Source organism: Choloepus didactylus, chromosome 23, assembly GCF_015220235.1.
Source record: "Choloepus didactylus isolate mChoDid1 chromosome 23, mChoDid1.pri, whole genome shotgun sequence".
NCBI classification, from domain to species: domain Eukaryota; kingdom Metazoa; phylum Chordata; class Mammalia; order Pilosa; family Megalonychidae; genus Choloepus; species Choloepus didactylus.
Window position 1 is genome coordinate 16,309,322 of NC_051329.1, and position 24,564 is coordinate 16,333,885.

General features: G+C 40.9%; 1 protein-coding gene across 9 annotated transcripts in view; it reads right to left on the reverse strand.

Moving 5' to 3' along the window:
• Positions 1-16,987, reverse strand: part of FBXO21 (F-box protein 21) — a 64,297-nt gene extending 47,310 nt beyond the window's left edge. For all 9 annotated transcript variants that reach the window (XM_037816664.1, XM_037816663.1, XM_037816667.1 and 6 more), the window contains exons 1-7: positions 16,746-16,987; positions 15,677-15,812; positions 13,774-13,868; positions 7,006-7,127; positions 4,201-4,347; positions 3,764-3,900; positions 1,666-1,802 (exon numbers count right to left, since the gene is read on the reverse strand). In XM_037816664.1, the coding sequence (XP_037672592.1) occupies positions 1,666-1,802; positions 3,764-3,900; positions 4,201-4,347; positions 7,006-7,127; positions 13,774-13,868; positions 15,677-15,812; positions 16,746-16,984 (1,013 nt within the window). In that variant the 5' untranslated portion in view covers positions 16,985-16,987. The remainder of the gene's footprint in view (positions 1-1,665; positions 1,803-3,763; positions 3,901-4,200; positions 4,348-7,005; positions 7,128-13,773; positions 13,869-15,676; positions 15,813-16,745) is intronic.
• Between the last annotated feature and the right edge of the window lie 7,577 nt (positions 16,988-24,564).

Consider the following 24,564-nt stretch of genomic DNA (forward strand, 5'->3'; position numbering starts at 1 on the left):
GGTGAAGAGGACATGGAGGGCCTGTAGTGGGGCCGGGGTGCACAGTGCAACACGGTCCTGCCTTTCCCCCAAGGCTTCAGTCCTTCATGGGTCCCGGGGTCTGTTGCTGCCAGACGCCTGGGGTGCCAACAAATTATTTCACTGCTTGTTTACATTACAGTATATTTTCACTGTAGACTAAGAAGGAAAATGACACTGTTACCAGACATAAACATATCCTATAATAAGTTACTGTGCTAAATTATAAGGTAATTGATGTTTCAAATGCTTTATATTATACAGAAATCCTTGGTGACTTATTATAAAGGTACTAAAGAAAATTTTAGAGATATTTAGGAAAACTGGGTTATTTGGGGAGGAGGAATGGACTGAAAATCATATTCCCATTTAAAATAATGGAAAATGGGTGCCCACTAATCTCCCCAAATAAACCAATACATTTTTAGGAACAGATTATATCTGGAAAACAAAGGAAGCCTATACGTATTATTTAAGGAAACATACTTAACGTAAAGAACTATGAAAACTGCATGGGAATAAATACTTTCAAATTGGTGGTTACTTTTGGAAAGCAGGGGGAGGGGAAGAAATCAGGAAGAATACACAGGAGGCTTCAACTAACAGATCGTGATCAGTTTCTTTAACCAGGAGGAAGGCATCAGAAACCATTATACATGATTGTATGTATATACAAGAAACTCTACTAGGTGTGTAAAGCACTAGGCTATCTCATTTAATCCTCCAAACCACTTTATGAAAAACCTATTATTAACCTCATCTACAGATGAAAAGACTGAGGCCAATCCCCCAAAGTTACTGGAGAGGTTTGACCTTCAAAGCTGAGGTACTTTCTATTATACTGCCCATCCCTTCATCAAAAGGTATCCTAGTGAATCATTAAGAAGTAGTTTTGAAGAACAGGATATAGTTAAAATAACTCTTTCTCTTTTTGTTCTATGTCTCTAAATGGTAGGTTCAATGAAAATCAAATGATACGCTTTTTCAATTTTACTGTCACACCTATCTGATGAACTACTTCCTACAGAAATGCTAGACTCCAGACAAAAAACAGCTTTTTCCCCAGTAGGATACCAGGTTTAAGAGAGAATAAAACAGAATTCATTAACCCATTCTATGAAGTGCCTCAATCACCAACTGTGCCTAAAAGGAAAACAACTGATGATGGGAAATGGAACTTGGCTTTGCACACAAATGAAGATTGTGGTTCTGTTTCTCTCCCCCATCTCTCATTCATGGGGCAGAGGAGAGGGAGGAGAATTGATGGAAGTAAAAGTAGGAGCTTCTTTAAGAACTCTTCATCCGGTCTGTTTTGGAAAAAAGGGACTCTGAGACTCACCTAAGACACTATAGCCCTAAACTTATTTTTTTTAATTTTGAGATAATTGTAGATCCGCATGCTATCTCTGCAGAAACAACACAGAAATATCACCCACTTTCCTCCCGTGGTAACATCTTGAAAAACTATAGTGCAATTATCACAAATGTGACATTGACACACTCAAGATACAGAACAGCTTTATTACCACCCCAGTACTATTTTCATCTCATTTGGTTACATCTCATTTAATTGTGGAAAACAGGCTTCCTCTCAGCACAGTGGGAATGCATCCTCAGGACCAGTCAGTGTGTTAATGGATCGCTTACCCCTCTGCACCCTGGCACCACCTTAACAAGAAGTGACTTGGGAAGTTGACGGGCTCCAGGGGCACTCCCAGTTGCCGGGCAATGGTCAAATAGAGCAGAGACATGCTGATTGGGATTCCTGTTCTGCGGATCAAAACCTAAAGGAGAAAAAAATGGTTGGTTCTCATTCTTCCAATAAACATTTTTATTAGGCATCTATTATGCATCAGGCATGATGCTAGCTTTAGAGGATTAAGTGGAAGAATATTTGATTTATTAAGATCAGGAGTTGGGAAACTATGGCCCGTGGGTCAACTCCAAGCCGTGGCTGCATGTTTTGGTAAGAGTTTTTACATTTTTTACTGTTTGGAAAAAAAAAAATAACAAGTAATATTTTGTGACACACAGAAATTACTTGGAATTCAAGTTTCAGTGTCCCTATATAAAGTTTTGTTGAAACACAGCCACACTTACTTGTTTCTGTGTCATCTGTGGCTCTTTTCACGCACCAATGGCAGGACTGAGTAGTTAGGACAGAGACCAAAATGGCCCACCAAGCCATAACAGTGTACTGTCTGGTCCTTTGTAGAAAAAGCATACCAACCCCTGCTTTAGACCCTCCTTCTCTTAGAAAGAATTCAAGGGAATGTGTGCAAAATATGTCAAAATAAAATAAAAGCAAATAAAAGCAGCAGATAGGGCAACAGAACACACATGAAAATGGAGCCGAGGAAGCAAATAAAACATAAGTAATAAAGACATGTAAACTTAATATAGCTGGGCTGCAGATTTGCTCTAATCTTTCTAGAGGCCAGTTAAAAAAAGGGAAACCTGATTTGCTTCATAGTTTAGTGTCCATAGATAACAAACAGAACAAATGGAGTCAGAGAGATACCTATTTCTACTCAGAAATTTATCTCAAGGGTTCTCCTATAGAAGACGCTCTGTGATGAAATAGATAAAATCTTCAGCAATGTAATATCCTTGCAACAGAGGCAAAAGTAAGCTTTATGGGGCATTCAGAGATGAAAAAGACATAGTACTTGCTCTCAAGAAATGTAGTCTATCAGAGACGAGCTCTAAGAAATATATCATAGATCTCACTGCCCTCCCCGCTACGTGGGACCCAACTCCCAGGGGTGCAAATCTCCCTGGCAAAGCAGGATATGACTCCTGGGGATGAATCTGGACCTGGAATCGTGGAATCGAAAACATCTTCTTGACCAAAAGGGGGATGCTAAATGAAATGAAATAAAGCTTCGGTGGCTGAGAGATTTCAAATGGAGTCGAGAGGTCACTCTGGTGGACATTCTTACGCACTATTTAGATAACAATTTTTAGGTTTTAATGTATTAGAATAGCTAGAAGTAAATACCTGAAACTACCAAACTCCAACCCAGTAGCCTTGACTGTTGAAGACGATTGTATAACAATGTAGATTACAAGGGGTGACAGTGTGATTGTGAATCCTTGTGGATCATACTTCCCTTATACAGCGTATGGATGGATGAGTAGAAAAATAGGGACAAAAACTAAATGAACAATAGGGTGGGATAGGGGGGATGATTTGGGTGTTCTTTTTTACTTTTATTTTTTATTCTTATTCTGATTCTTCCTGGTTTAAGGAAAATGCTCAAAAATAGACTGGGGTGATGAATGCATAACTATATGATGGTACTGTGAACAGGTGACTGTACACCATGGACGATATTATGGTATGTGAATATATCTCAATAAAACGGAATGAAAAAAAATATATCATAGAAACTCCTATTTTTCTGATGATCTAAAGTATCAGTTTGCCCAGGACTAGTTCCTTTGGCACTGAAAGGACCTCACACCAAAGGACTCTGAGTCTTTTTTTTTTTTTTAGTAAACAACACAAAAGACAACCTGACTCATAACTGTTTATACTTGTGCACTTTACTTTGGTTCAGTGGGCTAGGTTATTTTAACTGGGTGAAACGCTACCTTCAGGTTCAAACTTTTTGGAGAGATTTAAAAGGATAACATATGCACTACCTCAAATTCTGTACATGCGAATGAATGTTCTTTCGCTTTGATGTTTTAGGTGAGGGTCCCCCAACCCCCATCCCAAATTTAGGACATACACATTTACCTGGTGCATATATAAGTTGAGGGCATTATAGTAATCCATCCGATTCCCTTTGAACTTGAGTTGATCATAAAGGACGTAGTTCATAGCATCCAACACCTGGCTCTGGAGTTCTATCTCCATTATCATGGAGGATTCACCTGAAACACAGAGACCTACTCTGAGGACACAAGCACAAGCGAGGTCACGACCAATACTCCAAGCAACCCCAAACGTGTAGACACTGGCAATTTCCTAACATTCATCAGGTACTGCCAATCCAGGGAGAAGAGAATATGTATTTATATACGTTTATATTATCCAGGTAGGGCAAGCACGTGGTTGTGTCATCAGTCACTTTTTCATAACATAACCAGGACAGCATTACAGCTTCTTTAAATTAACAAACTCCTCTGGATTGTCTTTTGCAAATACAGCTGGTACCATAAGCAATTCCACACCTGCCTTGAAGGCCAAACTGGGGTGTCGACTGTTTATGCCTCTCAGTGTTTTGCAAACAAGTTCTACGATGCTGTCAATCTGGGCCTGGATGTCTTTGAGGCTGATGTCGGAGAGAGGATTGCAGTACTGGTCAATATATACAGCACCTGAAAATGAACACAGAACAATTATGGACATGTTCTCACTCCTTGTTCTTTCTGGCATTTTATACCACACATTCTGGGCTATGGCTCTTTACACCATCTAGCCAGACAAGCTTCATATTTTGGATGCCAGGTCTTGCTGCTAATACATTCAGAAGGAGTAATAAAATTTTTCACAACAAAGGAGCTTATACTTCACTAAAATATATATGTGTGTGTGTGTGTATGTATTTAATAAACCAAACCTCTCTTGGAGATCATGGACTAAAAGAAAACTGTGCATATTCCCATATTTGGTTACAAAGAGAAATGAATGCTTTAAAGGCCATCTTTTCAAGCTATGTCTCTCTCTCTCTCATAGTTCAAAATCCAACATCTTCAAAAATTTCATGGTTTAACAGAAATAACAGTTCCTTTATTTAAAAAAAAAAACACAAAAAAGTTGGAGCCCCTCAATGATAGACACACCATTTCAACAGATTACATATCTCAAGGGCAAAACAGTAAATCAACTTTGCAGATAATCCTGCTTTCAATTTAGGTAAACAGTTAATATTCGGGGAAGCTGCAGCTAAAAGGTTGTACAAATTACACTGGAGACATTTTTCTCTTGAAAATCTCCACTCCTCATTGCCTTATGTAACTGTTAACCCCAGACCAAAGGGCAAACTTCATCATGTGGTCACAGGGCACTCTCACCTGGAAGTCTGACAGTCACCTGAAATTTAAAAGGTCTTAAATCAGCTCAGGGTCCGGACCCCATTCCAACATCCTAACTACTAGAAGCAGTTGAACAAGGGTCAAGATTCCAGTCCCAGTTTTTCCACTAGCCAGGACTGACTCCTAGGAAATTCACAACATTCCTGGGCCCAATTTACCCTTCTGTAGGTGGAGGGAATTTGTACTGAACTTCTCCAAAGTCTGTTTTATCCTAATGCTATGATATCTGGACTCGGTCACTGGCATGAGCATTTTCCAAGGGTCAAAACTGTGGAGCCCAGTTTCCTTCACTCAACTACTTGAAAACCTTCAATAGCATACCAATGCCTACAACACTGATTTTGTTGGGTTATTTGGAAACTATAACTTTATATTTGGAAAATGAAAAATGAGTACTTGTTTTTGCAAAATATCTTGACTATAGAATAAACAGAAGATGATTCTCAACCCCAGTATGCATATGAGAGGATTCCACAGCAGTGAGGGTATTTTATTTTAATGAACTGAAGCCATCTTTTCATTTCCTTTTGGATAACATTACACCTTCATATAATCAACAAGAACCTGTACTAGGCATTGTGCAAGAAGCAACTGATCACAACACAAGGACACTGCATGCAAGAAACTTAGTGACTAGATGAAGAAACATGCACATATGAGAAATAGAAATGATGCCAGTTTATTTTTAAATGTTAAATTGTGTATTATGGACAGTAAGTCCTGTAGTAGTTTGGAGGTAAATAAAATCTACAAGTTTTGCAGTAATCAGTTAAAGGCTTAATGGAAGTAAGACCTGAGCTGAGCTCTGGAGGGTGAGCAGGATTTTCAAGCAGGAATTTTAAGGGTAAAGGAAAACACGATTGAGCCAGGTGTGAAGCCAAGTGTTTGTGGGGCTTCAGTAAGAAGAATGGCCTGGCTGAGGCACCAAAGGAACATTTTGGAGAGTAATGGGGAAAGGTTTGGAGTTAGGGACCAGGACTAGATTAGACAGGGCATTGAAAAACAGGCAGGGATTTGATTAAAAAAAAAAGGAAATAAATTGGCCACATGCAGGTTTCACATGGAGTGGTGAAAAGGTAGGGTCTCAGACTGGACTAGCACCAGTGCGCTGGCTGATGGAGGGCAGGAGGATGTGACGCCCAGGAAAGCAAATAAACTTAGAAAGCTTATTCTGGGCGTAGCTCTGAAAACCTGAACAAGAGCAGAAATAGAATGGAGACATGTCTATAAGAAATATCATAAGAGAAAAAAACCAACAAAAAAAAAACCAAGAAGAAACAGTGGATTTGGTAAATCACCAGAAATAGGGAATAAAAGTAAATGAAAGTCATATCTGTATTTCATAACCATAATTTATGCGAGTGTTTGTGTAATATTCTAGGAATTAAAAATAATTTACAAAAAAAGGTCACATTTTGTTCCTGTTCAACTTAGCAGGAAGAAAAGTTATTCCCTTCATCTCGCCTCTCTCAACTTTTCTCTTCACTTTGTATTCTGGACAAGCAGACTCACTGATACACAAGAACATTTATTTCATCCTCATTAAACTTGAGCCCAGAAAGTTAAGGGATTTGCTCAAGGTCTGACACAGAGAGAAATTGATAAATTTAGCTCTTATTTGGAAATGATGTTTTAAAGCTTAGGAAAATAGAAAATTGACCTCATTAGCTAAAACATCAATCTTATGCTTTGAACCAATGAAACATCTTCAGAAAATATTATCTCTTTAGTGGACAACTAAAATCTATGACAAAATTGTAGCTTTAAATTTAATAGTTTTGCCTACTTAACTGATCAGATCATATAAAAAATGCAATCTCTAGGAGCTCATGCAGTATAGTTTATTTTTCCCTTTTACCATCAGGGACAGGTTCTGTTGAGCTCAGATTCCTTAGTTACCTATCCAAATACTGTTGTCCTCATGTATGGGAAAAGACCCACCTTCAAGATACGACTCATAGTCATCAGGCTGCTGAAGAAAAGCCTTAAGATTATTTAAAATTTTCTGCTGTCGTAGGTAGTAAAGAATTTTTTTTGCGTAATATTTCCAGGTCAAAGCTTTTCTAGAAAAACAAACAAACAAGTCAATAAGAATTAAGATTTCAAAAGTTTCAATTAATTCTTTTTTTCTGCACACTAACCACACCATGTAAACAGTCCTCTTAATAAGAGCAATTTAATTGGCTCATGATTATATAGTACTTACTCTGATGGAAGTAAACAGCACAATTTAAGACACTGTATTTGTAATATAACACTGAATTATTTGTACTGAAATTGGAGAAAGTTATCTGTCTGGTTTCAGATTTACTCACCTATAATCTTTGGTAAAAGGAACTAAGAAAGAAGCCTGAAAAGTTAGATGAGGTGGGTGAGTTTCAGGAGACGTAGGAAGGCACTTAGAATCCTTCACCATTTTCTCTGCACCTGCCTCAGGGAACTCAGGCCTTAGACATCTTCTTTTCTCCTACACTCTTTGCCATAGTGAGCTCAGCTAGTACCACAGTTTCAAATATTATCTATCCTGACAACCTCCAATTTATTTTCCAGAACAAATTCCCCCCTGAATTCCACACCTGTATATCCAACTGCTCTTCCACATCTACACTTGGGTATCTTGTGAGCACCTTAAACCTTCCCCTCCCAGAGCCATTCCCATTGCAGATAAAGGCAATGCCAACATTCAATTAGGCCCCAAATCTTACAGTCATCCTCAATTCCTTGTTTTCAATTCATTAGCCAATCCTATTAGATCTACCTTTAAAATATATCCAAAATGTGAATGAACCCTTCTCACTACCTCTACTGCTACTACCCTCATCCAAGCCACCCTTGTCTTTTGTTGGGGTCACAGCAAGCCTCCTGCGCTTGCCTTATTAAGATCTACTCTCAATACCATAACTAGAGGGTTCCAGTTAAAACGGTAAGTCAGATCACAACTCTCCTGTTCCAAATTCTCAAAGTAAAAGCCCAAGCCCTCATGAAGACCTAAAAGGCCCTTCAAACTCTTGCCCCGGTTAACTCTCTGACCGCAATTCCTATTAGTCTCCCGAGTCACACTGGCTTCCCTATTGTTCCTTTATCATGCTTGGCTGGGTTCTCAATTTAGGTCTTAGTACTCTCTATTCCTTCTGCCTGAACACTTTCCCCAGAGATCTGCAGTCTGTTCCCTCACTTCGTTTTAGGTTTCCATCCAAATTCACCTTGAGCCAGAGGCCTTCCCTGACCACCCCATTTAAAACTGCACTCCCCCACCCCAATAGCTCTCCCTTGTCACCTTCCCTCATTAACATTTCTTGATAGCATTTATCAGTTTCTAATTTAATATATGTTTTGTTAATTTTGTTTAGTGCCCATTTCCCCCATTAGAACACAAGCTCTGCAAGGGCAGGGTTTTTTGTGTTTGTTCACTGCTGTATCCCCAGTGCTGAGAACAGTGACTGGCATACAGCAGGTGCTCAACAATACTTGTTGTGTGAATGAGGTCCTTCACCAGATTACAGGGGGTAGGAGGAAGATGGGGATCAATTTACCTGCCTGACTTCACAAATAAACTAAAGATTCTCTACTCTTCAGGCAGTAAAGAAAGCCAGCAGAGCTAAGCTTTGTCCCTTTTTTAAAACTCAATCTAGAAAATGCATGGGAACAAGAAGTAGCTTCATGACTTAATAAGCTTAATGAATCATTAGGCAAACACCCTAGTATCTATCACACAGGCCAAGAAACAGAACTATGCAGAAACCTCAAAAGCTCTCCATGTAAAGTTTCAGTAATGATCGGTGGTAATCATAGCATAACATAGTGAATGGAACTAAAAGCACTGAATTGCATACTTGAAACCGATTATGATGGGCAATTTTATGCTGTATGTTATCATAATTGAGTTATTACTCGGCAGTGGTAACCACCCACACTTCCACGGTCAACACTTCTGGCTTTTCTCGAGTTTTATCACAAAATGTGCATCCCTAAACACTGCAGACCAAGCTGTGTTCCGGGGAAGAATGGGCTTCTCGCCTTGTCCAGCGTCTGGAGGCCACCCACAATCCTGGCTCACGGCTCCTCCATCTTCAAGGCTAGAGCACTGCGTCTCTTTCTGCCCTTTTCCTGTAGTTGCATCTCCTCCCGAGTCTCCTTTTCTGCCTTTTTATATTAGAGAAGTTGTGGGTTTACAGAACGATCATGCATAAAATACAGGAGTTCCATACACCACCCTTTTACTGCTGTGGTATATTTATTACAATAGATGAAAGCACATTTTTATAATTGTACTATTAACTATATCGTTCTATGTCTCTTAATCTATAGGATCCCCTCTATCTTTTTTTCCCTTTGCATTTTATTGTTGAAGAAACAGGCTGTTTGCCCTGTAGCTTTCCCCAGTCTGGGTTGCACCCACATTGGATAGTTTAACATGTTATTCTGTCTTCTGAACTTCCTGTAGATTGGATATAGAGGCGTGATCAGATTCAGATTCCCCTTTATTTCGCAAGACTACTTCCCAGGTGGTAGTGCCTTCTTCCATCAGGAGGCAAGAATACCTGGTTATCTCTTTTTGTGATGTTAGTAGTCATTGCTGCTCCACGACCAGATCTGTTAATTCATTATGTCGAATTTGAATTTGACCACTCCTTCATTTATTAGCTGGAATGCTTCTAACAGAGAAACTTCCTCTTCCTACTACTTGGTCCCACAGTGGTAGAGTGTACAGGAAAGACAGGATAAATGCTCATTTCTTTCCTTTTATTTACCATTTCTCAAAATAATGATTTGGGTTCCTATTATTCTTCAAAGGTGTCCACTAAGTTCTTAAGTATCATTATGAATTATGAACCCCTGGAGTTAAACATATTTGATATGTTTCAATGCATTCCTGTCCTTACCCATACTGATGCTCTAACTGCTGCACCTTTGGCCAATGGAAGCCTCTTCATGTCGGCCCCTCGTCACCTGGTATAACAACATGTTCCAGCTCATCTTTTACATTTCCTGCCCTAGACCTAGAATCAGTCATTTCTCCCAAAATCCTGGCTTCCTTGGGTGGGAAATGGTATATCAAGAACACAAATTTCCACTGGGTGGGTTACTATTTCTAAACCTTTCCAGTAGACAGAGCTAGTATGTCTTATGTGTGTATCTGTGTTTACATACACACATATATACATTTTACCTATATAAAGATAAAGAACCTCATGAGCTCATACTGACACTTCTAATTCAAATTTAGAACAAAATGGTTTTTACCTTCTTCTATTTTCTATCTCTATCTTTTTTCACCCAGGAGAATCCTGGTTCTCCAGGATACCAGAGATACCAGAATAACTCATTTGCTTTATTTCCACATCATCTCCCCCTCTCCTGCACACATAAACACAGTCTCAGAATACATCCAACATTATCATCACCTTTATGATTACTGAAAACAGCTAAATTTCGCATACATTTTCCCCCATTCTCTGCTCATTTTTTAAACAGGTGTACCTTATGGCCATTACGCACCATACTTTCTTCCCTATAGCCTTCATTTAGATTTAATTCTACAAGTAAATATATATTTAATGCTCACCACCAATCCTTATGTTAATGTCTCTCTTCTGGTTATTTTGCTTGTTTGAAACTCATTTTCTACCAGATTGCTCACTAGTCCTTGAGCTCTTGCAATTCGATAAGTCTGTCTGTGGCTTTTATAATTGGAAGTCAGTTTGGCTGGATAAAAAATCCTTGGCTGATATTTTTGATCCTTGATTATCTTAAATATGATATTCCTTTTCTTCTGGCATAGAGCATTGCTGTTGAAAAGACTGATGATATTCTGATTTCTTTCCCTCATCTTTTTTTGCTGGGACGCCCAAAGGATTTCTCTGTCTTTAATATCCAGTAATTTTCTGTCTCAGTGTTGGTCATTTTTCATTTCATTTTAGATCATTTTTCTCAGGTACAGCATACCCTTTCAAGATGTTGTTTCAAATCTTTATTGTAGGATGCACTCTTTTTAAAGATACACAGAACACCAAATGTACAAATAGCTTTCAAATAGCCAATGACTGGAGCTTTAGCATTTATGGATACCAACCTTCCTCCTGTGTTTCCCATATACTATCCAAACAACCAGCATTTGCCAGGAGTGAATACAGAGAGTTTGTATTCAAAATGATTACAAATAAGAGAGTATTCCCTGCCATTTAAACATAACCCCATTTGGGGCTGAAAATATATGTCAGGACAAAGGGTTACACATTTGTGATATCTATTTCTAAAAAGACTGTAATGATACACATTCTTACTGGCTATACATCAGTCTTTTTTTCCCAATCTGATAGATAAAAAGCAGTATTTCATTGTTATTATACTTCACATTTCTCTGAACAGTGAAATTTAAAGGTTTTTTTACATGATAGCTAACCACTTGGATTTACACTTCTGTAAATGTCTTCCTCCTATGCTTCATACATTTTTGTATTTCTTCTTGGAAATATATGAGTTCTATTGGCTTTATTTAGGTTTTCCTTGGTCAGAAAGAAGTTTATTTTTTATTATATCATTTGTCTGGATTTTTTATGCTTCTGTATTATCAATCGTAGTTAAGGATGTCTCTTTAATATGAAGGAGTAAATGAAGACTCCTATTTTCTTGCAGGATTTTCTTTGTGATGATTTTTAAAGTTAAGTTGTTTAATCCTTTGGAATTTAATTTTTATATATGATACAGGTTTTAATTTCCTTCCTGGTAGATATTCAGTTATGTCTAGTATCATTTATTAAATAATCCATCTTTTCCCCTCTGATTTTACATATGTTAAGTATTAAGGTATCTTTCATTCTGGGACATATTTCTGAATTAACTTTTGCCACTGATGTGGCTATCTACTTTTATTTAAACACTGTATTGTTTTGATTATAGCAGCTTTATAATATGTTCTAATACCTAGTGATAAAAGTTCCCCATTGTGATTATTAAAAAAAATTTCTTGGCTCTTCTTGAGAATTTGATTATCCAATTATAACAAACAAAAACCACCCCACCCCACCCCCCAAAACACAAACAAACAAAAAACCCTGTTGGGATCCTAATTGGATAAGGGTTAGAGGTTTGTGTGTCAAGTTTTGGAGAACTGACATTTTTGTGATATTAAGTCTTCCTGTTCAAAGACATGCCAGCCCTTATTTTATGTTTTTCAATAACATTTTATTTTCTGACCTAGGAAACCCAGGAATCTATAACTAAGAAAAGAAACCACTAGAAACATCACTGTTGGCACAAAATGGGGAACAAAGTGGTTACCCATCAATAGGGGAATGGTTAAATAAATTATGATATATACTACAAAACAGTATGTAGTCATTAACAAAAATGATTTCAATATTTACCAGTCCATTAGGATGGATTTCCAAAAGATAATGCTGAATGGTAAAAAGGGAATAGATAAGTACCTCGTATACGATCCCAATTTTATGAAATAATGAACCCCCCCATCCCCATATATATTGGTGTATATATTAGATGAAAGAATACAACTAGGTTATCATTAATTTCAGGAGTGGGGGCAGGGAAGGCCAATGCAAATAGAGAGGAGGAGGAAGAAAAAAACAGCACAAATAAGAAAAAACAAAGTCCGTATCAAACATTGAACCATAACTAAAACCACCCACAAACCCAGTAGGTATATTATCACGTTTATGCATTTTAAAGTTTATATGTAAAAAAAAAGATGTCAGCTTTTATTTTTAAAGGCTGCACAATACAATTAGATCATATTTCAATGCATTCACAGATAAACCAAAATAGAAATGCAAGAGTGAATTCTACATCTGAATCATCCAAAGCCTAGAATAGTGACACATCTTACCTCCCCACTACAGTTGTTCCACTAATACTTATTCCTCTCTCGGAAACCAGCTTAAAAACAACAAAAACATTCTATGCCTTGTTTGTGAGATATTTCACAACAATCTCTCTTAAGGAAGATGTTAAACTAGCATTCTTATCTTCCATAAGTAGCAAAGTTTCCAAAACTTTTAGAGCAGAAAAATATTTTTCATAGGTAAGTTAGGCTAGAAGCCACATCATCTTTTAGTTAGTCTGGAAATTAACCTTCACACAGAAAACACAAGACATAAAAAATGTAAGCAACAACAAAGTGATAATGGACTTTTCTGATTAGGAGAGTAACTAGGTAACATTCAGCCTGCCAACTGGGAGATAAAAGAAAGGCTCAACCAAATATCAACAATGATCAAAGTAAGACTATTGATCAAAATTCAGAAATAAAAAAATATCCATCAAATTATGACATGCCTAAGAAATTATTTTTAAAAAATAAAAGGGTTCAATTTAGGATAGGTAAAGTTGGTAGTGGGAGCTGGAGCAGTGATTATAAAAGAATAACTTGTATTACTGAAAAGTTCCTAAACAACATAACAGATACAAGTGCCCAGCGAAGTATTTAACCTGTGGTAGGAGCTAAATATCAATTCTCGTTTCTTTCCAAAAGGATTTTTGCAAAGTTTCCTTAAATATTAATCATCTCAGTGTAATTGTCCTATACCATACATACATATCTTTTCAAAAATAAAACCATGACAAGACATCAAATATTTTAAAATGCATGTTTCGGGGTTTAACCACATAAATTCTATCAATTTATTCTGGAATTACTATTAAACAAATGAGCAAGCAAATTAAAAAATCCCTGCTAAAGCTCTGGCTTACCTTCCTTCCATATTTAGGATACACACCAGTTCATCCTCAAAAAATATCTCTGGTCCCTCAAGGTTCTCAATGTCACTGAAACCGTTACAAGGGACCTACGAAGAAGACATATACAAGTAAGCTTTGGTAATGAGTAATAACTTAGCTATCACTCTCATTCACAAATCTGAGTTGCAAAGATTGCTCCCTTTCATGGACAGTGGCAACAGCTCTTCTGGACTATTTTGAACCATCATATCAAAAGGAAAATAAGAATAATTTGCTTGGGTCTTATTGTTACTTGCAAGTTATGTTTTCAGAGACTGGAATTTCTGAAACTGATAACTTCTAATGTGAAGAAAAATAGGACTAGAAATAGAAAAATCTCATAATTCACTGTCATCTATACTGTACTGAACTAGAAGGGGAGGGCCAGCGAGATCAGTCTAGAGCTTTGGGGAACTCCCATAACCCACTGGGTGGGGCACCTTTTCTCCTTTGTAAATTGAGGCTGGGGTCCAAATGAGCTTTAAGATCCCCAGAGTTTAAAATTCTATTACTTCTACCACTTTTCTTTTTGAAAGTAGTCAGGAAATTTCAGGTTAGCCTGAGTGTGTGCTGAGAACACAACACAAGGGGCCTGAGCCAAAGTAATCACCCACCCACAGATCCATCTTAAGTACACTTCTGCTATGTTCAAAGACCTTGACATGCTTCTAATTAAGCAGTGGTACAGGGAAAGAGGGAGCTAAGGAAAAAACATAACAATTCATCATTATTAGACAAAGGCACAGACTGTTAAAAATGTACACAAAACCAGTTGGACTAGAAGTAGCGGTCACAAACTGGTAACCCATGACGAAGTGCACCAAACATACCTAGTGCTGGAATATATTTGTGTGCAAACACACATTTTTATTATGAATGTTTTCAGTCAGGGCATGGCTTCTTCAAAGTAGAACCTAAATTTTATCCATTCAGAATTAACAAGCATTTATTTATAAAAATAAAATAAAAATGGATTATACTAGGTATTCCCCACGGAAGATTAAATTCAAATCTGTCCAAAGTTCAAATTTTCCCTTTTGAAACTTCAAAACATTTCAAATTTATGAACTGCGTTTGCTAGCAGTAAGTAAAACTAGAAAACAGGAATTAATCACCAGTAAGCCAGGACTGTAAAACAAACCAGACTGGCCGTATTTCTAGACCCCAAATCAGAAACAAATATCTAAAAGTTTGATGAATTTAAGATATTGGTGTGGACCCTTTTCCTGAGTTACAAACAGTTAAGAGACAGGAGCTGATACAGAAACTTCTAGAAGACTTTTGGGGGTGGGTGGGATGGGACATGCATTTCAACAATATTCAAAACAAAACAAAACAAAACACTCTTCAGGGATAATGAACGCAAGACAATTTTATTCAGCAAGTAATAACGCTGAATTACAGGTAGCTTTGAATCCTCTGTTACCTTAACAAATAATGCACTTCACTACTGGTTAGAACCTGCAAAGCCAGAGAGAAGAACCAAATTAACTTCATCAACCCTTCTGGGAAATCAACTGGTAGAAATTTATCTTGTTCAATCACGGATGATCCCCCAAATCATGAGCAAGTTGCAAAAAGCCCATTTAACCCACCTGAAGAGGAATAATGCTGATGTGGATCCCTCTACCTCGTGCTGTGAGCCCTCCCACCTGCTCCACCCCCCATTCTCTCTGGCTTTAGAAAACTAAGGCTGGCAGGGACAAACGACTTCATGTTATTGGATAGGAGGGAAAGCACACAATGACTTCCAGCCACCTGAACATGGGACTGTGAGTGCACTGAAAAGGGAAATTAAGAAGAGCTGGATGAGCTAATTCCAGACATACACACGACTACCAGGCAAAAGCTTGGAGCTCCATCAACAGATCCTTACGTGCTCTGAAAAGAACCTCTTTGAGAAAGAGGCTACAATCTTGCGAGCTTCTAACCCAGCTTTTTGCCGAACTTTATACTCCTCCAACCAATTGACGTAGTCGGTGGGGCTGTAGTGTTTCATAAGGGAAGGCCACCTACAAGGAGAAAAACACCCCCTCAGCTTAATAGAGACTCAAGATTTCAAAGGCAGGCACACACGAATTGAAAGCAGCCTTGGAGAACAGGGAATGCAGTATGGGTTAGCGGAAAAGGGAGCCCTGGAAATGGACCTTGTCCAAATCTCCACCAGGCACGCACGCACTCACGGTGTGACCCTGGCACAGTGACATAAATGCTGCCTCCATTCCCCATCTATAAAATGGGGACATTCGCAGCAACAATAATACGGATGACGACAATGACGGTTAACGTCCATTGGGCGCTTTCTAAGAACCAGGCCCTGTGTGTGTTTCCCACACATCTCATTTAATAACCACGGTAGGACGTAGGTCTAATTACCACCACCATTCAAAACTCGATGAATGAGGCTCAAAAAGGGGAAGTCGCTTCCCCCAAGGTCATAACAGCGAGTAGCGCCACGACCGAGATTTTATCCCGGGTCCAACACCGAAATCTGTGCTCGCCACAAACCACCGCGGGATGCTGCTCCTGCTTGCTCAAACAGCTCTTAGGCTCACTGCATTCTTCGATCCATGTAAACATTCTAGCACAGTGTCGGGCACAAAAGAAGCGCGCAAAATGGAATAGCTGTGATACTACCATCGTCATCTTTTCTGGAGGGCCCGTCTGCTGGGAGCTTCCAGATGCGCAATTTGGGCACGCGAGGGGCCGCAGCGGCGTGGAACCGAGGGGCCGGCGGCCTGGAGGCCTTTGTCTGTCGGTCCGCGGGAAAGAGTCCGGGGGGTGGGCTCCGAGGGTGGGGTCCGCGCGCGTGGCGGCCGCGGGCAGAGAGGCGGCGGCTTAGGCCGGGCAGGCCCGGGCCCCGGGGAGCGCCGAGCGGGGGGAGGGCGCGGGCCGCGAGCTCGCGGCGCCCGTCGGCGGGCGGCCCGGGGTCCCCCCTGGCTCACCTCACCCGGAACTGCTCCTTCCACACCTTCCCGCTACTCTGGCACAGCTCGCGCAGCCGCCGGCAGGTGCTGGAGACGCGGCCGATGTCGGCGGCCGTCAGGGAGCCGCTGCACAGGATGTACTCCAGCACCTCTCCGGGCAGGTTGACGAGGCAGCTGAGGCCCGCCGCGTCCGGCGCAGCCTCCTCCGCCAGCGCCGGTACCACCTCCATCGCGTTGTCCACCGCTGCCGCCGCCATCTTGTCCGCGTACCTGAGGCGGCGGCGCGCGCGCGCGCCGGGGAGCCCCGCTTCGCCCCTCCCACCCGGCTCGAGGGGCGGGCACCAGGGCCGCCCCGCCCACGCCCGTGGCCACACCCCTTCGGCCCCGTGCCGCTTTGGATGGCAGCACCGTCAAAGGAAGGAAAGGATATTTGGAAAAAGTGAGCTGAGAAGGAACGATGCCTGTTTGCAGGCAATAATTTAGCAGCCATCTTTCTTATGTATGCTGAGCATTTACTGTGCATTAGCTCATTGGGCCTTCCCAATAACTCTATGATCCATTATTATCCCCATATTACAGGAGGTAAATGGATTTGCCCAGCGTTACTTGTTCTGGATTCTAATCCAGTTCCCCTTGGCTTCTGCTTGACTGCTGTCTTAACCCGTATGCTATAATAATCATGAAGTTAATATTATTGAGTGGGTGGTGTCTCTCCAGGGCTCCTCATTCGAACACTATGATAGGTAGTATAATTATACCCAGTCTACAGATAAGGAAAACAAGGCTGGTAAAGTGGTAGACCCTGGGTTTGAACCCTCAAAGGAGGAGTTGCCACTTGGGTGTGGATGTTTACTCTTCTCCGGGTCTACATCTTTTTTTTTTTTTTTTAACTTAGTTCAGTTCAGTGCCAGGAACTGTGCTGTGTGCACTGGCCATACAGAGGTCAGATGGAGTCCTTGTCCCCCCAGGAACTCAAAGTCCAGTTAGGGGGTACACACAGATATGGAATGATCTTCTGTCAGTACATAGAAGCTATGGTAAAGTACTCCACTCCGCCCTCCACCACCCCAACTTGGAAATCAGGATGCCCTGGGAGAGTTGAACTACTAAAGTTATTCTCAGTGGACTGGGTTAAGCCATCCATGGCACCCTATTGCCCTTGGAAATAAGTCTGAAATTCCTAACAGTGTTGCAGAGGAACAATCGCCTGTTATCTTCTCTTTGCCTATCTCAAGCCGTTCTCGGCCTCCCCAGCCACTCCCCAGCCAAGCTGATCATCGCTTTCCTCCCACCTCTGGCCTTCAAACATATACTATTCCCACTGCCCGGAACATTCTTCATGCCAACACTCCCTCTTTCTAGCCGCTCCTCCCCTTCCTCCAGGCCTTAGCCTAATCTCCCCAGACGCCCTCCCTTCCCTCACCCCAGCCCCAGGACCAGAGCGCACTCCTTCCCAGCATTGTGCAGTCTTGTAATTATTTACCTAATTTATATCTACTTGTTCTCTGTGCATCTTTCCCATGAGGCAGAAGCAGTTTCAGGACCATGTCTGATTCACGTGCACCTGTGGCTTGGCACAGGCTCAGCACATGGCAGATTTTCAATAATTATCTGTTGATTGTCGTTGTCCAAAGAGCTGTGTGATGACAGCCAGTAACAGCCTTTCTGAGGTCCAGCTTCTGCATCTGTAAGATGGGGATACTAATAATGCCTGCTTCCAGGAGCTGTTTGTAAGGGTTAAATAAGTACATTCATGTAAAGTGCATAGCACAGTGCCCGGCACACTGAAAGTGAATGATAAGAGTGTTACTACTGCTACTGCTACCACCACTATCATTAAAGCAGAAAGGTTCATAGCAGCCCAACTGGCAGAGCTGGGAGAAGTTCTGGACGGTCACACCTCTAAATCCAGTGGATATTTTCTGGCCCTGCCCTTGCCTTCTCTCTAACAGCAGCGACACTGTTCACTGCCCCCTTCCTTCTCCAAACCCTGGCTCACCTTGCATCTGTGGCCCTGTCCTCTCCTGGTTCTCCTACCTCACCCAGGTATGTTGGGGTTCCTCAGGGCCCCCCTACAAGCCCCTTTCTTTCACTCTTTCTTCAGACAATCTTACTCCCTGTCCACAACTCAAGTGATGATGCAAACCCAACTTGAACATCAACATTCCTCTGTTCTATCCAGCTTGCTGCTCTGAGATGGAGACTCGCTCAGCCAACTGCTGCCCTGACATTCCCTTCAGGTCTCTCAAACTCAACTTATCCAGGAGAGAAGTCATAACCTTTGCTCCCCAACTCCATCTTGTCCTCTCCTAGTGGTCTCTGCCTTAGGAAGGGGCTACCCACTCATCTATTCCAGCAAAATGGGAGCTTGTAGCCATCCTTGCCACCTCTCTTTTGCTCACCATCCATATCCAAATGCCCAATAGAGATTAATTCCCCCATGCCTCACTTTTCTCATCTGTAAAATGGCGATAATAAAAGGTCTTCCTATTATGTGAAACGATACATATACATCAGTTACTAATGCTGTGTAAGAAATAAACCTCAAACTCAGTGGCTTGAAACAACTTTGTTTTTGTGCTCCTGATTTTGTGGGCCAGGGAATGGGGAAGGGCTCAGCTGGGCCACTCCAGCTCAGGGTCTCTCAGGCAGTTGCAGAAAGATGTTGGCTGGCTGGGATTGTTGTCATCTGAAGGCTTGATTTGGCTGGACATCTGTAAAGGCTCACCCACACGACGGGGAGGTGATGCTGGCTGTTGGCTGGGAGCTCAGCTGGTGGACTTCCTACGTGGCTTTCTCTGGAGCGAGCATCCCAGGAACAGCCAGCAGAAGCTGCATGGCCTTTTCTGACCTAGCCTCAAATGACTTGGATTCAGGAACTGCACAGTGTCACTTCCAGAGCTTTCGTTTGATTACAAGGGGGTCCCTAAGTCAGCCTGGAGTCAAGGAGAGGGACATAGACCCCACCTCTTGATGGGAGAGGATCAAAGATTTTGCACACCACATTCTATAGGGCACTTAGAACTACACCCGGCACACAGGGAATGATATTCTGGCAGAGACGAACAGGGCAAAGCAGCTTGTGGAATTGAGAGTCTAGCGCAGGGGACATCCAATACTATCTGCACTGCGGATGCCAATCACACTGTTGTCAGGTCCGGGGGAGTGCGAGGGGGAAAAGATAAGGTAGAGGAAGAATATGGAGAATGTGGAGAGGGGTGATTTCCTTTTCCTTTTTAAATTTTTACTGTGGTAACTATCTACAACACACAATTTCCCATTTTAACCACTTTCATGTGTACAATTCAGTGATATTAATTACAGTCACAATACTGTGCCACAGCTGCAAAGACGATTGACAATTGAAGAGCCTTTGAGTGACCACTGCTGCTTTCTTATCAATGACATCCCAGTCCTGCTTCTTTCCTGCTGCCTTCCTATCAAAGAGGACCAGAGACTTGAGGTAAATTGAATCATGTACCCCAACAAAAGACAAGTTCTTAATCTTAATCCACTTCCTGTGGGTGTGAACCCATTTGTAAATAGGGCGTTTTGAAGATGTTAGTGTTAGTTAAGGTGTGGCCAAATTGAATTGGGGCAGGTCTTAATCTGTCTTATTGGAGGCTATAGAAAGGCAAGGAATTCAAGTATAATCAGAGAAAGTCATGGGAAGACGTTGGAAGTCAGCTGAAACCAGGAGAGCAGATGCAAGGAGATAGAGGGGGATCACCATGTGACAGGAGGCAGAGATCAAGCCAAGGGACGCCAAGGATGGAGGCAAGCCAGCACGAGGACTCTGCAGACTTTGGGGAGAAAGCATGGGCTTGCCATCACTTTGATTTGGGACTCTGGCCTCTAAAATTGAGAGCCAATAAATTCTTGTCGTTGAAGCCAACCCATTGTGTGCTGTCAGAGCAGTTCTGGTAAACTAAGACAATTCCATAGTGGGAAAAAAAGTAAAGAATAAAAATCTCCTGCCAACCCAGAAAATCCTCTCCACAAATGTAGGAAGGAGAAGAGCCTTATTATTGAATAAGCACCAAACCAAATTGCAAAGCACATCCCAGGCAATCTTGGGAAATCCTGCCCCTTCTAGACAAACAAGCAGATACGTGTATCCATTAGATACATGTTCTCTAGATTAACAGTAACTTGACTTCATGTCAGAGCACCAAACTACAGTTGCTTGCGATACATTCTTTCATAGGCCATCCTAAATTCCCCTGCTGAGTGGGGTGTTCGTCTGCCATAGTTTCCTAGGGCTGCTGTAACCAAGGATCACAACTGGGTGACATAAAGCAACAGAGGTTTATTGTGTCACAGTTTTGGAGGCCAGGTGTCTGAGTCAAGGTGTTGGGAGGGCCATGCTCCCTCTAACATTTGTAGGAAAGGATCTGTTCCCTGCCTCTCTCCTGGCTTCTGGCACTGGGCAGCCATCCTTGCATTCTTTTGGCTTGCCCCAGCATCACTCCAAGCTCTTCCTCCATTCTGCGTGACCTTCTCCTCGCTGTCTGTTTACGTGGCATTTTGTCTGTCTGTGTCTGCATGTCCAAATTTTCCCTTCTCAGAAGAACACTGGTCATATTCAATTAAGGGCCTACCTATTCCAATGAACCTCATTTTAATTTAACTAATTCCATCTGCTATGGCCCTTTTTCCAACTAAGGTTGTGTTTACAGATATGTGTGTGTGTGTGTGTGTGTATGCGCACGCTCATGCGCGTGTTAGGACTTGAACATACCTTTCTTTTTTTAAGTTGTATATATATTATTTTTTATTCACGAGAATAATAAAATAAAATAAAAACCCAAAGAACTGCACAACACAAAGGGTGAACCCTAATGTAAACTATGGACTATAGTTAACAGTATAATTATAATAATATTGTTTCATTGATTGTAACAAAGCTACCACACTAATGCAAAATGTTAATAATAACTAGAAGGAAAGTTGGAGGTTAAAACATGGGAATGCATAACAGTGAATCTTGTGGTGGACAATGTCCATGATTAACTGTACAAATATTAAAAAGTTGAACGTATCTTTTTTGGAAGGACATAATTCAATAACTCCTATGCCAGTTAATTGCCTTTGTGTGAAGGAATGATACAACTTCTCCAATTTCTAGGACAAGCAAGTGGCTAAATCTTGGAGCAAGTCACCCAGGCTAAACTCCATTGCAACAGGAAGCTGGGGTGCTTTCTTCCCTGATGCTTACATTTCAAAACAGGCCATTAAGAAAAATATTCCTGGGTTGTAATGCTGGGAAGATGTTTACTTAGCCTTTAAAAACATTTATGTACCTAATAAGGGAAGGGGAACGATTTATAAATTCTAAGTTTCTCAAGGAAACCCTCAAAGAAAAGCAGGAGGAAAAAGATCTCTTTCCCTTTGGGCAATAGAAAACATTCCAAATTTTAAATTTACGCTTATATTACCCTGTGGTAGAGCTGCCCTCATTCCCCGACTTGTAGCCGTCTCAGAGCTGGTCCCTGCTTCCTTTGTCCTTGCTTAAAACCACCAGGCACAAATCCAAATCCCAGAGTAAGCCCCTCCCAGCTCCATTCTGCCTGGCGCCCCATTATTTCTTTGGGATATCTTCTCTTGGTGCAGCAAGCTAATGAACCTATATGTTCATTGGACTCCAGGTGTGTCCAGGTTCTCTTTGGCTGGATTGTGGAAATCTCCCTTTTCCATGAAATCCCCTCAATATAACTAAAGAGACAATATCAACTCCCCTCAAAACCTCCAGTGGGGACATTCTCAGATAAACAAAAGCTTGGAGACTTCGTCACCACTAGACTGGCCCTCCAAGAGATGCTACAGGGAGTTCTACAGGTTGAAAGGAAAGGACACTAGACAATAGATCAAAGCCACATGAAGTAATAAATGTCTCCAGCAATGATAACGGCTTAGGTAAATATAAATTCCAGTACTATTGTATTTTCGGTTTGTAACTCCACTTTTTATTTCCTACAGGATCTACAAGGCAAATGCATGAAATGTAGTAAGTCAATGGTTTTGGACTTGTAATGTATAAACATATAATTTGTGACAAGAACTGCTCAAAGGTGAAGGGACAGAGGGGTCTAGGAACATTGTTTGTGTATACTGTTGAAGTTAAGTTGGTGTAAAACCAAATGAGATTGTTAACCATTTAAGATGTTCAATTTAAACCCCATGGTAACTACAAAGAAAATATTGGAGAATTTGCAAATTAATAGAGACAAAGTTATCAGGGGTGGAGATGGGGGTGCGTGGGTTGGGGACTGGAATAACGGGGAGTTAATGCGTAATGGGTATAGGGTTTCTATTTCAGGGTGAAGGGAAAGTTCTGGCAATGCATGGGAACATTGGAAATGGATGCAACATTGGGAATTTGATTAATCCCAGTGAACGATATGCTTGGGAGTGGTTGAGACGGGAAGATTTATGTTGTATTTATGTCTCCACAATTAAAAGAAAAAGGAGCAACTAAAAAGACAAAGAAAAATAAATGCAATATATGATCCTGGGCTGGATCTAATAATGGAGGAGGAAAAGGCCATTATTGGGACATATGAAAAAATTGGAATACAGACCATAAGCTCTCTATGCATATAAACTTTCTCGAACTTGACAACTGTATTTAAAGTGGCTTCGTAAGTGAATATCCTTGTTCTTAGGAAAAGTACATGGAAGTATTATGTGTTCAAGGAGTGTAACTACAACCTGCTCTCAAATGTTTAGAAAATAGATAAATAGATAGAGATTGATGGATAGATAGAAGGCAAATGTGGCAAAATGTCAAAATTGGTGTATCTGAGGGTTATGTTGGGATTCTCTGTATGGATTTCAAAATAAAGAGTTTAAGGGAAAAAATAGCTTCAATGGTTTCCCTTGTTCTCACAATAAAGAAACTTATCCTTTGTCTTCTAATCTAAGTACCCACACCTTACTCCCCCATCTCAGGGACTTTGCTGTTACAGTTTCCTTTTCTCCCCACTTTGCCTGCTTAACTCCTACTCATCCTTTAGATTTCAGCTCAAGCATTCATCCTCAGAAACGTATCTGCTGATAACAGACTAAGACAGTTTCTTCTGTTTTTGTGCTCTCATAGACCCACCCCCGTCCTTTCATCAGTCAAGTTCCCAAATTGTAATGATACATGTATTGGCGTGATTATCGAATTCAACCTTCCTCAGGTGTATATCCTGAAGCTTACACTGTCAGGAGACCCAATTTTAGAAAAGGAACACATAAGGTACATTCATATGTGCATATGAGCGGATTTATGCAGAATGAGGAGGGGCCTTGGAAGGAGACTGTGCAAATGAGGGGCTCCAAACTAAGTTTCATCAGCTTCCTGGTAAAGACACCTCTGCCTACAAGACGGTGAGCTCCGCATGAAAGCCAGGCTTCTGTCCGGTTTGGCCCAAATGTTTAGAATGTACTGCTCCATTCTCCTGCAGAGAAGCTTCGTAGGACCAATTAACCCCCACCATCCTCATCATCTGTACACTGGCTCCCCCACCTTCCTCAATTCCAAAGTCACCTTCCTGCTGCAGGCTTTCCCAACCACCCTATTTAAACTGTCACTCTGCCCCACTTTGCTTTTCTCTATAATTACTTTCTTAGCACATCTACCATACTCCTTTAAAATAAAATAAAATTTACCGTCTCTCTCTGTCCACTGGAATGTGAGCTCCACAGTTTCCTCCGCCATGGCTGACACACCTGAGGACTCATTATGTCTTTATTAAATGAATGAATGAATCCTCTAAGATGAAGTCAACTGAGCTAATAACTTCTCAATTGTAAATATCTGGGTGGAGACAGGGACTGTTTCTGTTTCTCT